Here is a 13,642-nt window from a genome sequence, read left to right as displayed (position 1 = left end):
CTCGCCCCGCGGCTGTCACACGCTCACTTCTCCAGCTCAGAAAGTGCCCTGCAAGTTAATGAGCGTCTTCTCTTCCTACGTTCGAGATCAAAGTGAAAATGCACATAGATTTATAAACAAGGTCGGTTCTTTTTCTTTTGTTTAACGGTAATCACAAAGAATGCAAATCCTACAAGCTGACTAATGAATTACAGAAGTTAAGGCTGGCACTTTGATGGGCATTTTTAAGAGATTCCTTTGCTCGATGTCATTAAATGGGGGATTCTCCGTTATCATAGGGTCTTAACAATTATTCTGCCCTAAATCTTCTGAACGTCCTACAGTCCAGTTGTGCTCTTCAAAGCTCATCAGTAAACACACAGCTGAACCAACGGCAGACATTTTTATTGTAAAAACAAACACAAAGTGGCCTTGTTCTTGTGACATTCAGATTTAGAGAGGACTTCAAAGCACATGTTGTCATAAATAATGAAATGGTCGTCTGTAAGAACACGTCCTAATTATTTTTTCATACAGTTCTTCTAACATTCAGCACTCTCAAGTGGCTCTGCTAAATGTTCACTTCGCCTCAACTCCTTTATGATGTTTCAGATCATTGAAATGCACTCGCAGCAGCACACCTACCCTTGTCACCTTCTCCGGTGATGGTGAGCCATTCAAGTGACACAAGGAAGCCACTTCCTTTGGAAAGGACCTCCTCCTTCTCTAACCGCAGCACAAGCACCTCGAAGGAATGGCAGCCTGAGGCCACGTAGGAAAGGCTGTTGAGAATTATAAAGGGCTCTCCGAGAGTCTGGTCAAACATGACCTGGAACAAACAAAGAAAACAAGAAATGAATAAATGGAATACACGTCAATCAATAAATCAAACTGAATGTCCGAGAGCCCCCCGTGACTTGGGTTTAGAAGAAGGTCACCATCCCTCCGCGCTTCACAAAAGGTGACTCAAAGAAAGAGCGGTCATCCAGCCACAAGTAACTCGGCTCTGCTACCCCCAAAATCTAGTGGCGGTGCCGCCAACCAACCCGCGTAAACCCAGAAAGTGGCCATTAAACAATAGGAGACCAGGACAGGGGGCTTCCCAGTACGGCATAAATGACAGAGTGCCCTTCCCATCATGTTTGGGACAAAGACACGTTTTTCCCTTGATTTAAAATGACAAACCAAGTCATTCAGCCACTGTGATTCAAGTGCACACTGCAGACTTTCATTGAAGGGGATTTGCAGACATTTTGATGGCACCAACATGTTTTCTAACCCCGTCCCCCCATTTCAGAGCATCATCACGTTAGGGTCACAGAAATGCCAGGTCTATTAAAGCCATCAGTTATATTTAGGACTTTGTCACAATGACTGCTTGAAGTCTGTGATCCATAGACAGCACCGATGCTGAGGGTCTTCTCTGGTGGAGCTTGGCCAAACGGCCATGTTCAGCTCTTGCTTGTTTCAGGGGTCTTGTCCTCTTAAATTTTCTCTTCCGCATATGGAAGGCCAATTGGATTTCAGTTGGGTGACTGGCTTGGCCATTCAAGAATTTTCCATTTTTTAGCTTTGATAAGCTCCTGTGTTGCCTCAGCAGTCTGTTTGGCTCATTACCTGCCATCCAGTGAGTTTGGAGGCCTTGACAAGAACTTGAGATGATCAGATGTTTCTCCACACCACAGAATTCATTGTGCCGCTAACTGTCAGCACTTCCGTCATCAGTGAAGTCAAGTGTGCCAGCCATACATGCCCGGGCCATAACACCCCCAGCACCATCATGTTTACCAGATGAGGTGGTCTGCTTTGGGCAGTTTCTTGACGTCTCCACACTTTGCTCTCGTCATCACTCCGATACAGCAGGTTCATCTTTGTCTGGTCTGTCCACAAGAGCTTTTGCCCAGAATTCAGAGGCTCTTTGAAGTCTTTTTTCCTTAACTGTAATCTGGCCGTCCTATTTTTGTGGTTTGCATCTTGCAGTGTGGTCTCTTCTGTGTTTCTGTCCATGAAGTCTTCTGCTGTTGGTCATCTCTGACACATCCACGTCAGCCTCATGATGACCGTTTCTGTTCTGCCAGACCGGCGTTGGGGGCTATTTCTTTACCATATTGTCATTAGCAGTGCTGGTTTTCCTTGTCCTACCAGCCCCTTTGTGATTCATGAGCTCGCTGGTGTGTTCCTTCTTCTTCATGATGTTCCAGACAGTTGATTTTGGTCATCCTCAGGTTTCACTGATGTCTCTGATGGTTCGATTTTTCTTTTTCAGCCTCATAATGGCTTCTTTGACCTTCATTGTCACAACTCAAGTCCTCATGTTGAACAATGACAACTGCAGACTCCAAAAGGTAGAAGCAAGCCGAGGTGTCTTATGAAACCCACCTGAGGAATCACAAACTCCTGTGATGCCAATTGTGCCCTGAAATGGGGGGGGGGGGGGGGGGGGGGGGGGGGGGCATGCAGAAAAAGTGTCATATGACTGAAATGTACGCAAATCCCCTTACATGAAAGTCTGCAGTGTGCACTTTAATTACGACGTCTGAATTGCTGGATTTGGAACTTTGAACTGTGGAGCCCTCTGGATGTAAACAAACATCATGGATGGCACCGTACATCCCACAGTGACAGCCAGCCAGCCACCCAGCATGGAAGAATTAGGTCCTATTAATTAAATAAAAAAAAAAGAGAAAGAAAGATCCCCTTTTGTTCACTTTCGCTCTTCGCCTGTTACGTGTCCTTCTCCGTTACTTTCTAAACTGGCAGGATTACGATTAAAAACGCATGGCAACAGCTCGCATTTAGTCATGTGACCGGGCAGCTTCATTCCATTTCCTTTCATTTTTCCTTCCTGCTTTTGTGTTTGCCTCCCGTCACTTTTCCATTTGTGACTGAGCCTCAAAGTGTGCGTAGGATGGCTTTGCCGTTGTGGAGCTCTTTAAATAACACATATTAATTACTGTTAGCCATCACATTTAGCGTTAATGCACGGCCATTAAAAGCTTTCTTGAAGCTCCCACTTGCCGTAGGAGTTTTAGTCGCTCAATAAAGTTCGACAATGTAGAGGAAGAAGTGAGAACACGGGACAAAATCCCTGACAATACAAGTCGTTAAATATTTTCTTCAGGAGTATTAACAGCAAGGGTGTCACCATCAGTGCCGTTCAAGCGTCGTCCTTATGGTCTCATTTGTCTTTTCTTAGTTTATTCCTTTCACAGCAGTTTGAGAGAGAGCTGAGAACAAATGACAGAATGCAATCTGGGAAAAATTATACAACTGAACGAGATTCGCACACACAAACACAACACACACACCCACACACACACACACACACACACACACACCCACACACACACACGTGCGCAATGTGAACAATAACAACACAGGGGTCAGCGTCTCGTAGCCAAAGTCACATCAAACGGAAGACACGTCATGGTGGGCAGAGAAGTAGTGGTCTGGCAAATGACGAGAGATTTCACTCGACTAAGCAATTCTCTCTCTTTGACCTTCGGTAATTCACTAAACAGTCCAGTAAGGCGTCTACTTCATTTTGACAGGTAGAATGGTCTGCCTGCTACTATAAGAGATGCCCCTTCAGTCTCAGCTTTTCAGACTCACAACTTCAGTTCAGCACACCCTGACTAGAGCTGCCGATTAATTGTGCAGACTGCATCTCTGTGGTTAGTCATTATCACTAAAACATAAGGACTATGACAGTTAGAATAGGTGAGGGTTAGTAACAAATGCTGTTTCTCTTCTCTGTATTCAAATATGGCACTTGGTGCCACGGCCCACCTGCCAAGTTGTTTTGCCTGCCTAAGGTAATCATCGGGTAGAGGGGTCCTGTCATTGGATTGGCTGGCCCAGTGCTGACTCAGCTGTGGAATGGCCAATAGGGGGAGGCAGCCTGATGGCCGAGGTCTCTAGGACTCTGAACAAATCCAAATCCTACTGTGGGATATCATCTGCTGTTAAATTCTGTACTTGTAATATTGTATTGAAGATGACTTGTGTTCTGTTCTGTGTATTGTGTTGCACAGACCCCCCTTCTCTTTGACACCCACTGCATGCCCAGCCTACCTGGAAAGGGGCCTCTCTCTCTGAATGGCCTTTCCCAGGTTTCTTACATTTTTTCCCTACAAGGATATTTTTGGGAGTTCTTCCTTGTCTTTCTTAGAGATTCGAGGCTGAGGGGCTATCAAGAGGCAGAGGCTGTTAAAGCCCATTGTGGCATTTCTTGTGTGATTTTGGGCGATACAAAAATAAAGTGTATTGTAATTAAATTGTATTTTCCATACCTTTTGCTGTTGTAGAAGGTGGTCTCCAGCCATTAGATTTATATCAAGGTAACTGAAGCCCACTCATTTTTAAGAAACAGAATAATACAATTTATTGATAAGCAGACAGATTATAGAAATATGAACATACATTGATATAGAAGACCAGACCCAAACAGACAAACATAACCCAGAAGACGCTGGCTCACTACTGGTGTCACGCATGCGCTTCAGTGGGTCACCCTCCGAGTTCCACCCCAGACCGAGAGGGGGCGCTACTGCTAACTGTCTGCTCTTCTTCTTCCTCCTCCACAGTTCAGAGAAACTGCCCAGTCAGAGCAGCTGACTCTGCCCCTTGTGTACCCTGTGCCATAAAAGAACGACCGTCCAGAAGGAGGCATCACTTCTTATCCAAGCGACCAGAGCGAAGGAGCTCCTCAATCATCTAAAGACAAAACAAGAGCTTCTGTTCGTTCCAGCCATGGTCATTTGGTGGCGACGGCTTTGTTTCATTTTTACACCATCAAGCGCTGGTTTTTGTTTAAACCTTTGGCATCCCTAAATTCATTTTCTGTTGAGCCTGTCATTCCCTCGGATGACCACACTGGATATTTAGAGTTTGAATTTATCTTGACACAGATACACAGTTTTATGATGATACCTGATGTTGTGTGGAGCTGCTGCTGTTGTTGCCGCTCTGGGTTCCTGCATTGCCGTGCACCTTTACTCTTTGCTCCATGACCCTTTGTATGTGGTGCTGCTTTCAACCACTCGCTTTCTGCTGTGGCTTCTGCAACTTCATAGGGAAAAGCATTGGTCTTTGGGGCACACGAGTTTAGATGTTTGGAAGCTCCCTTGGTGAAGTAACGGGATGCTTCTCAGCTTTCTGGTCCTCAAAGAGGGAGCGGCTCACCAGCTTTCGGGCTTCAGAAGGTCATTTTGCAGAGTGACAGTCCCATAGATGGTGTCCTGAGAGCATCTCTGACCAGTTTGAGTGGTGCACTTCCCTGGCGAAGACCGCTGATCTCTCACTGTGTCGGCCCACACCTTCTGTACTCAGCATCGCCGCCAGGGACCACCCATTTCAGTTATCTGAGGTAGCAACAGTCCGCTTTACTTTGTGTATTCGGGATCTAGTCTACTTTCGTTTTTATCCATTGTTAAACAAACATGAACGTTAGATTAAATGGCTGTGGTGCGAGTGAACGTGTCCAGTGACTGCCTGATATCCTGTCCTGGGTCGACTCCTGCCTTGTGTTTCAAGCTATAGCCAAGCTCAGCTTTCACTCGTTTATCTTCTTTCCCCACTTTGCTCACTTGATGTCTTTTTGGAAGAAATAAGTGGAAAGGACTGACAAAGTTTGTTGGACTGAGTGGCCTGTTCTCGTCCAGGCTGTTCTAATGTCAAGCTCACAGGGACCTGAGCCTATCGCTGCAACGCTAGGTCAAGGGACATCAGTCCGCCAAGGGACGACCTCGCTCAAACTCAGAGACTTTAGTGTTCTCAGTCAACCCAGAAGGCACATCTTTGGCGCACACACAGCAGGAAAGCCAGAAATGCAGGAGACAAAACCCAAAGGTGTAAGAGAGAGTGAGTAGGACTGGGACTCAGGAACACAAACCACAGCCAACATGGTCACATTTCCTGGAATTTGGGGCAAGTTTTCTCTGGGGTCGTTGGAAGGAACTGCAGGTCCATAAAGATGTTAATACTGAGGGCACCCACCTGGCTGTCACCATTTCATTATAATAATTGTCCAAACAAAACATGTCCTCGATGACACTAAACAAATAAAAATCAGGTCCTAGCCGGTAAAGCCTGCGAGAGTCACGGTGAGAAGGACCTCCATCCTGCGGTACATTCTCAATATTAGGAAGCAGCGAGATATGTAGCAGGGATTAGGGGGCAGAAGGGACAGAGTCAGTTGCCCTTATTGGGCGTCTTCTCAGAGCTGTGGAGGGGAAAAGAGGATAACGTTAATGGCAGCGCCCCCTCTGGTCCTGTGGTGGAAGTACATACCTCAGAAGAGTCTGGAGGTTGATCCATGGATGGGCAGGCGTGACAACTCTCTGCCTTGCCTAGATATTCATGTTGTCTTACATCAGGATAATCTAATGACATTGCCAAACCTGCTCAGACTGACTGAGGGTCACGATGGCAGCGCAGCGCAGGTCCACTGCAGTGCCCGTTAGACTTCAAGGTCTGAAGCAGTCTATGTCTTGGTTACAGGGACTCAGAAGAAAATAATGTGTTTGCAATAGAAAAGTACAAACACATAAGGCGTTCTTACACAGATTCAATAAAACAAACAAGCGTTAACATCCACTGTGTAAACACACACACACACTCTCTCAGGAGGAGTACAAAGAAGAATCATTCTGATGTATCTAGCAGAGCGTTTCAGTGTTCAGCATGGTGGCTTCTGTGTTGACTGTGTGTACAGCTTTCATTTTTTCCTGTTATATGCGTAACAGTGTGCCGGACTCCAAAGCGCTCCGTGCCAGAATAAACTCAACCAAAATAATTACAGTCCTGCTGACTTGAGTACAGATGCGGACCTCCCACCTCCACCCCGCTACTACACCATCAAGATGGAGCAGCGAAGAGGCCTGCCAAGAGCAGAGGCAGAATGTGCAAAAATGGGACTCGTCATCTGTCTATAAAAGCCATGTGGTGCTTGGCACGCCACATCTTTGGGAAACATGGGCACAAAATAACGTGACTCACTGGAGCGTTTAGCACTTGAGGAGTAGAAATGACGATAAAAATAAGAGCAGCTCCGTGCAGGTCCAACTAAATTCTGTAACGTCACTGTTGCATTTGGCTATAATAAAAATGATGTATATATTTATTCTAAATAAATGTGAGTTAGTATTGACATATTAGTGAAGTGGTCCCAGAAGAAACAAAATTATTCACACCGAGGATAATCTAAACAGAATATGATTTCACACTGAAGAAGGAGGTCAGTGTAATGATCCTTGGTCCCTAAAAATGGTTTCTTGGTCTCTAAAATCATTTGAAACATTGTTTGATTTCTTGTTTGTTAAAAAGTCTGTTCAACAATGCAAATTATAAAATGCACTAATGTGCATGTGACAGCGCCAGGTCAATGTTCTAAAGGTCTGCTTTGTGCCTTACTGGTTGTCCGAGGTTGTGGACAAGAACTGATTACATTTTTTGTGTTTTGATTACATCAAAGTAAATGGCATTATGCCGACCAGACAATTCTGTTGTGTTAACATTTTATGCTGAAGCATTGCAGTGGTCCGTTATGAGAGGTTTTCAAATCTACAGAAGGACGGCAGCTTTTTATTTTAGCTTTTGCACTTTACACTCCAATCAATTTCAGCCAACCATTAAATTACACTTTATGTTGGAAGCCTTGTCATAATAAAAAAAACTTTCCCCTGATAAGAGCCGTACGGTATGAAATGTAAATGACATTGCGATTGTATATTCTGACAAAATATAAAGTATACAGCGCTGGAGGGCAAGCGCCGAGTGTCTCTGACAGGAAAGCATTTGCATGTAAATTAGCAATCAGGACTACAAAAAAGCCAACGCAAACTGCCCTAAAGAGTCGGCAAACTCCGGGCCCAGCTGCTCCGACTAGTTGTTTTGGGCCCTAACAACGTAATTCGCGATGTGGGACACCTCTTGTGGTGATATTAACTGTATCAGCGCCAATCTGGACAAAAGTGATGTTTCTAAAACAGCAGACAGTCTACAAGAATTAAAGCTCATTAGTCTTAAATACTGGTGTGCGGTACACCAGTGGAAAGGAGAAGCCAGCAGAAACCTGTCATTCAAGAGAAAGTTTCATATCGATCACTGTTACCACAGTTTAGCACGTCAGGGAGCCACTTGTTGCTTGTATATTATATATATATATATATATTTATTGTGGCAGGAGGATGGGGGCCAGACCCTGCCGGGACGCCAGGAAGGACTGGGAGGCAATCTGTGAGTCCCCCGGGCCACGAGGGGGCAACCGCCCTGTATAACCAGGGGATGACAGGGATGGAGCAAGGAGGCACAAACCCGTGGGGGCCCATGGCCCACCTGCCAAGTTGTTTTGCCTGCCTAAGGAAAAGTCATCTCAGATGGAGGATCACAGGAATCGTGGGAAAGAGGGGTCCTTTCATCGGATTGGCTGGCCCAGCACTGTTTCAGCCGTGGAATGGCCAAATGGGGGAGGCAGCTTGAAGGATGAGGTCTCCAGGACTCTATACAAATCCAAATCTTATTATGGGATATATCATCTACTGTTAAATTCTGCTCTGTACTTCTAAAATTTATATTTTTTATTTCTTACTATATTGAGAAATTGTTCTGTTCTGTGTACTGCATTGTATTGTATTGACCCCCTTCTTTTGACACCCACTGCACGCCCAACCTACCTGGAAAGGGGTCTCTCTTTGAACTGCCTTTCCCGAGGTTTCTTTTATTTTTTTCCCTAGTTTTTCCTTGTCTTCTTAGAGAGTTAAGGCTGGGGGGCTGTCAAGAGGCAGGGCCTGTTAAAGCCCATTGCGGCACTTCCTGTGTGATTTTGGGCTATACAAAAATAAACTGTACTGTATTGTATTGTATTGTACTTATTTTGATCTTCATCTTGAATTACAGTGTATGGGGAATCGCCGACGTGTCCCAAAGCTTGATGATCTTTGTTTTTTAGGTTCTTACATTGCATATACACTCACAGAACAGATGTACAAAAACACACGTAAATGTACCTTGATAACGTTCTACACACACACACGTTGCATTTAAATATCAACTAGAAGAGTCGCATCGTGTGGTGGAGGAGCGATCTCCTGAGTGTGTCAGTAGAGCAGGACACTGACAGCAGTCTGTGGCTGAAGCTGTTCCTCTGTCTGGAGAGGACTATCATTTACAGTGGAATTCATTTCCCTGTGCGTTTTTCTTCAACTTTTGAAAATCTTTTTTTATTCCCCGGCTGCCTAATCATTTCAGTGTATTGTAAAACCTCGGCCTCAGCCTTTTTCTCCCCACCACACAAGCGGATGATTTCAAACGTTTACATTACCTTAAGAATTTTGCAGAGCTTGCAAGTGGCGTCAGCTAATCTGTAATTCTGATTCTCACAGGCTGTCATTTTCTAAAATGTCACATTTCACAAGGCAACAAAGCAGCGAGGCAAAAATAAATAAATAAACAAACAAATGGTGGCGTCAGCCTACCTCCCACTTGCCATGCGGACTGGCACCTCGTTTGCTCGTCCTCAGAAGATACAGGCGTCCAGTTCCATCAGACACGGTGACCCAGGTGGAAGATGTGAAGTGAATCGAAGAACAAAGGCGATTCTCAAAGCTGTGCAGCTCCGACGAGAGCCGAAACACTTCCTTTGGTTTGCCAAGGACGCTGTCCTGAAATTGCCAGAGAAACAGACAATGGTGACATTGACATCGGTGCCAGATTGCTCAGCTGTCCTGACAAAAGCTAACACTCTTCTCTCTTATTAAGTCACTAGAGACCATGATGACCATTCACTTTCGTTACTACAAGCATGTTAAATAGTCACACATGTATGGCTTTTGAGCTTGAATGCTCTTCACATGCCTATTTTGGAGTTTTTCTCCATTACATTTCCAAATGTGTTTTTAAGAGAAACTGGCAGCCCTAAATAGTAGGTGTGTTGGGCACGGTGCCCTGTCCATGGCTGCTAACTGCCAGGCATCACAGTGTTGATAGGACAGGCTCTGCTCCACAAATTTGTGTTTTATTGTGTTACTTGCAGTGACCATGGGGACTACCAGGGGGCAGATGACATGACAGCACTATCATGTGTGCCCCCCCTGAGCTGGGGTTCAAATGTCCTTTCTAGGCCTGTTTTGTTTATTTTGTGATTCCTTTATGTTAATATGGTGGACCGTCTCATTTCTGTGTATTTCTGTATCTTCTTTGTGTTTTGTGGTTGGTCCACCAGGCCACCGCTGTCAAGGGCCTGACATCAGGCTGGAAGACCCAACAGTCCCTTGCGGTTCATTCTGAATGCCCATGGTGTTGGCGTGCCAACTGCTTCATTGACAGATCTGATTTTCTGGCTTTTGGTGACCTTTTTCTGCTCCGTTTATCGACTTTGCCCCTTGGGGTCGTGTTTACCTTGGATTGATCCATTTTTGAAGGCAGTGCCTTCTGCGTTTTTTGTGCTCATTGGAGATTCTTATTGAACAGAACCTTTATTTGAACATTAATTTTATTTGTAAAGATACTACATTGGCATTTGTGTGACTAGCTGGGATCTGGAAAAGTTGCCCCCCCCACATTTCACTCCAGATATTTTTCCTATCACCTAACTGGATCATTTAAACTTTTTTTTTTTTTTTTTTTAATTATTATTACCTGTATTTTAATTTAAATATCGAAATATCGTTACTGGCGTTTGCACTGTCACTCAATTTAACGTGTCCGGACACACTACGGCCATTACGTGTTTGCCGTTTTCACCGCCTGACTATCGGTGGTGCATCGCGGTGCTGAAGAAGAAGCCACGAGTCCCAGACAGTGCAGTATCACTTTACACGCCACACACTGTGCCAGATTAGATTATAAAAATTTACAATAACAAAAAGAGTTCTGTCAAAAAGAAGCAAAAGAAAATTGGTAGATGATGACAGCCCTGCCCGGGGTTTGTTTCCTGCCTTGCGCCCTGAGTTGGCTGGGATTGGCTCCAGCAGACCCCCGTGATAGGATATAGCGGATTGGATAATGGATGGATGGAGAGATGATGACAACAACATTTACGTGCTTTCAAAGAGAACAGCAGGTGAACAACATGGAATCGGCGTTTGTGAAAAACGTTCCACCTGCAAAGGACGTGTTTAATTTTTTGGCAATTTTAACACGTACACGTATTAAACCAAAATAAATTAGAAGATATCAAATAATTAGGTGCATTATTTACATTTCTGTAACCTACTCCTTATCTACAGGGGGCAAAATGTGGAAGGCGAATTGTTGGGGGTGAAATGTGAGGAGCGGTCTCTAGTGGGCATTCTGAGCAATGATTGGGCTTAGGAACTCTCCGGTTCACCACAATACCCACATATCAACGCCAAAGAGGGCCGAGTCCACCACAGACATTGAGCAGAGAAAGAAAGTTAAGAATTGCTAGTAATGTTTGCTCAATAAGGCCAGTCGGTAATTCATGAGAGCAACAGCTCCAGCGTTGGGGACGACGACAAAAGACTGTCAAGAAATGCCCGCCAGCAAATCAGCGAGTGCCAACAAAGTGCCAACAAATGCACAGTGGAAAATGTGTCCAGCTAGTAAAACCCACTTGAAGACATTTTTCATTACTTAATGGAAACATATTTGGTGTTAAAATAACGTACATTAAAATGTTGTGATCAACGCATATGACACAAGATGAAACCCTGGAGACTTGCAAGAAGTCAGAAAGTGGCACCAGTCCATAGCCCAGGATTAACTGTTGCAGGTGGTGTAGGAGGATGTGGTGTGGACAAAAATCCTTATCACGTTATAAATCCAACTCTCCTCTGTGCCACGTTGAGCCTTTCCAACACATATCTACATTTTAACAAGGTGAATAATTAGTCAAAATGAACAGAAACCAATCCATGGTGTGATCTTGGAGTCCCACAGCATGCAATCAACAATACGTTCCAAAAGCAATCCCCAAAGAAAACAGCCAATAGAGGGGGATATCACCGTCAAACCCCGGCTAGTAAAAAGGGCAAGCACCGAATCTTTATCAAAATAAAAGTGACGAGCCTCACAAAATGCTCTTCAATAACAATAAAGCTCTGTGGAGCACAAGAAGCAAAAGAAACATGAAGTCCAAATCGAGTGGTCAGAAAATAAACAGCAAGAGGGTCAACATTCCAAAAAGGATACAAAAGGCACAAGCAAAACACACGGTAATCCAGAAATGGAGCAGGAAGGCACAAGCACAGCACGGCAAAAACACAAATCACTCGCCGACTCCACAGCACATTCACAATGAACCGCCAGGACCTGCAGGAGGCTCTCTGGAATTAATCGGGCGGAGGGGGGCGGTCCCTGGAGGTGACTGGCACAAGGCCCCACCTCCTGGAGGACCATCCACAAGACACACACAACAGAACAGTGGCACGCTATCCACATAAAACACTACACCAAAAGTAAAGGACGAGTCACATAATCAACAATGAACAAAAGAGACATCAAAGGTGAACGTGAACCCCTGGCGGAGACGGGACGACTCCCAAATTTTGTTTCATACTTCAAAAAGCATGTGACTGGCACGGTGACGGGCACTGCAGCTCATTCATCCTGCGCTGAAGGGACGCCAGGGCAGCACAGCCTTAAATCACGGTGGCTTCCAGGCTTCGACAGTGTGTTTATCAAGTCTGGCCATTTTAAAGAGAATTCCATTAGTAGCCCTAGAAAAAGAAGTACATTTCAAGGAAAATGAAAAATAAGCCCATAAATCACAAATAAGAGGTGGGAATTACACAACAGCTTCCCGCTGCAGATTGTGTGCTTTTGCTGTCATCAATATTAGCAAAGGGATGGCAGCTATTTTGAACTTGGACAGGCTGATTAAAAGCCACATTAGGCATTAAAAATTCAGGTTCTGCCTGCCCGCTCAAGCCTTGAGTGAAACAGCAGCCACCCAAACGCAAAGTCAAACTGTGCCAAAGCGGGCGCCTTCACGGTCGTCGTCCATGTCACTCAACACTCGGACACCTTCTGGCACTTAGACGACTTGAAACGCCATCCTGGGGTGGTCTTCTGTTTGCGTCGGGGGACACAAGGCTTGAACTCCCTTCTAGTGCCCCCTGGTGTCGCTGTGCCCGTCTTAAAAGGCCAGACATCTGTAGGCGGCAGGGGAGATGAAGGAATGTGTCTCACTGAGGACTGCGTATACAATAAGCTTAGCACTCACTGAAATAGCCCGACTATTATTATTCATTCTTATTGTCGCACATGAGCGTCAGAGGGTCGCCTTCTGGGGTCATCAAAGGTAAGCATGACTACCCTGGGACACCAGGGGCGACATGGCTGACCGCCTCATTTCCTTTTCCACCCCTAATGAGGGCAGCTGACCGCAACCCGTCCTCTCCTGTCATTTGGGAGACGAGCCACCTGTTAAGACGGAGCTTCGTGCTGTAGGGGACGGCATACTGTCCCTTTTTTGTTAGCCCTGTTTCTGCCTGTCTGAGTAAAGGGGGTGGCCCGGTTGGCACCCACCCCAGCACTTCATGTCACCTCCTGGTGGACAACAATATACATTTGAATTTCTTCTTTTTATCGTTCTCGATATGCCCCTTTGATTACTAGTCTTGTCCACTAAGCACTGCTTGCCTTCGTTTTCATTTTTGGGCTATAAAAACCTGTGAGAAGCCATCGGCCATGTCAGGAC

General features: G+C 45.2%; 1 protein-coding gene across 1 annotated transcript in view; it reads right to left on the bottom strand.

Annotated features, from left to right (window-relative positions):
- nudcd1 (NudC domain containing 1) overlaps positions 1–13,642 on the bottom strand; it is a 74,843-nt gene that overhangs the window by 33,432 nt on the left and 27,769 nt on the right. Inside the window, exons 3-4 of the mRNA XM_028790912.2 lie at positions 9,456–9,641; positions 625–808 (exon numbers count right to left, since the gene is read on the bottom strand). Of these exons, the coding sequence (XP_028646745.1) occupies positions 625–808; positions 9,456–9,641 (370 nt within the window). The remainder of the gene's footprint in view (positions 1–624; positions 809–9,455; positions 9,642–13,642) is intronic.

This window comes from Erpetoichthys calabaricus, chromosome 13 (genome assembly GCF_900747795.2).
Source record: "Erpetoichthys calabaricus chromosome 13, fErpCal1.3, whole genome shotgun sequence".
In the NCBI taxonomy this organism is placed as follows: Eukaryota; Metazoa; Chordata; class Cladistia; order Polypteriformes; family Polypteridae; genus Erpetoichthys; species Erpetoichthys calabaricus.
This window is presented reverse-complemented; position numbering and strand designations above follow the sequence as displayed.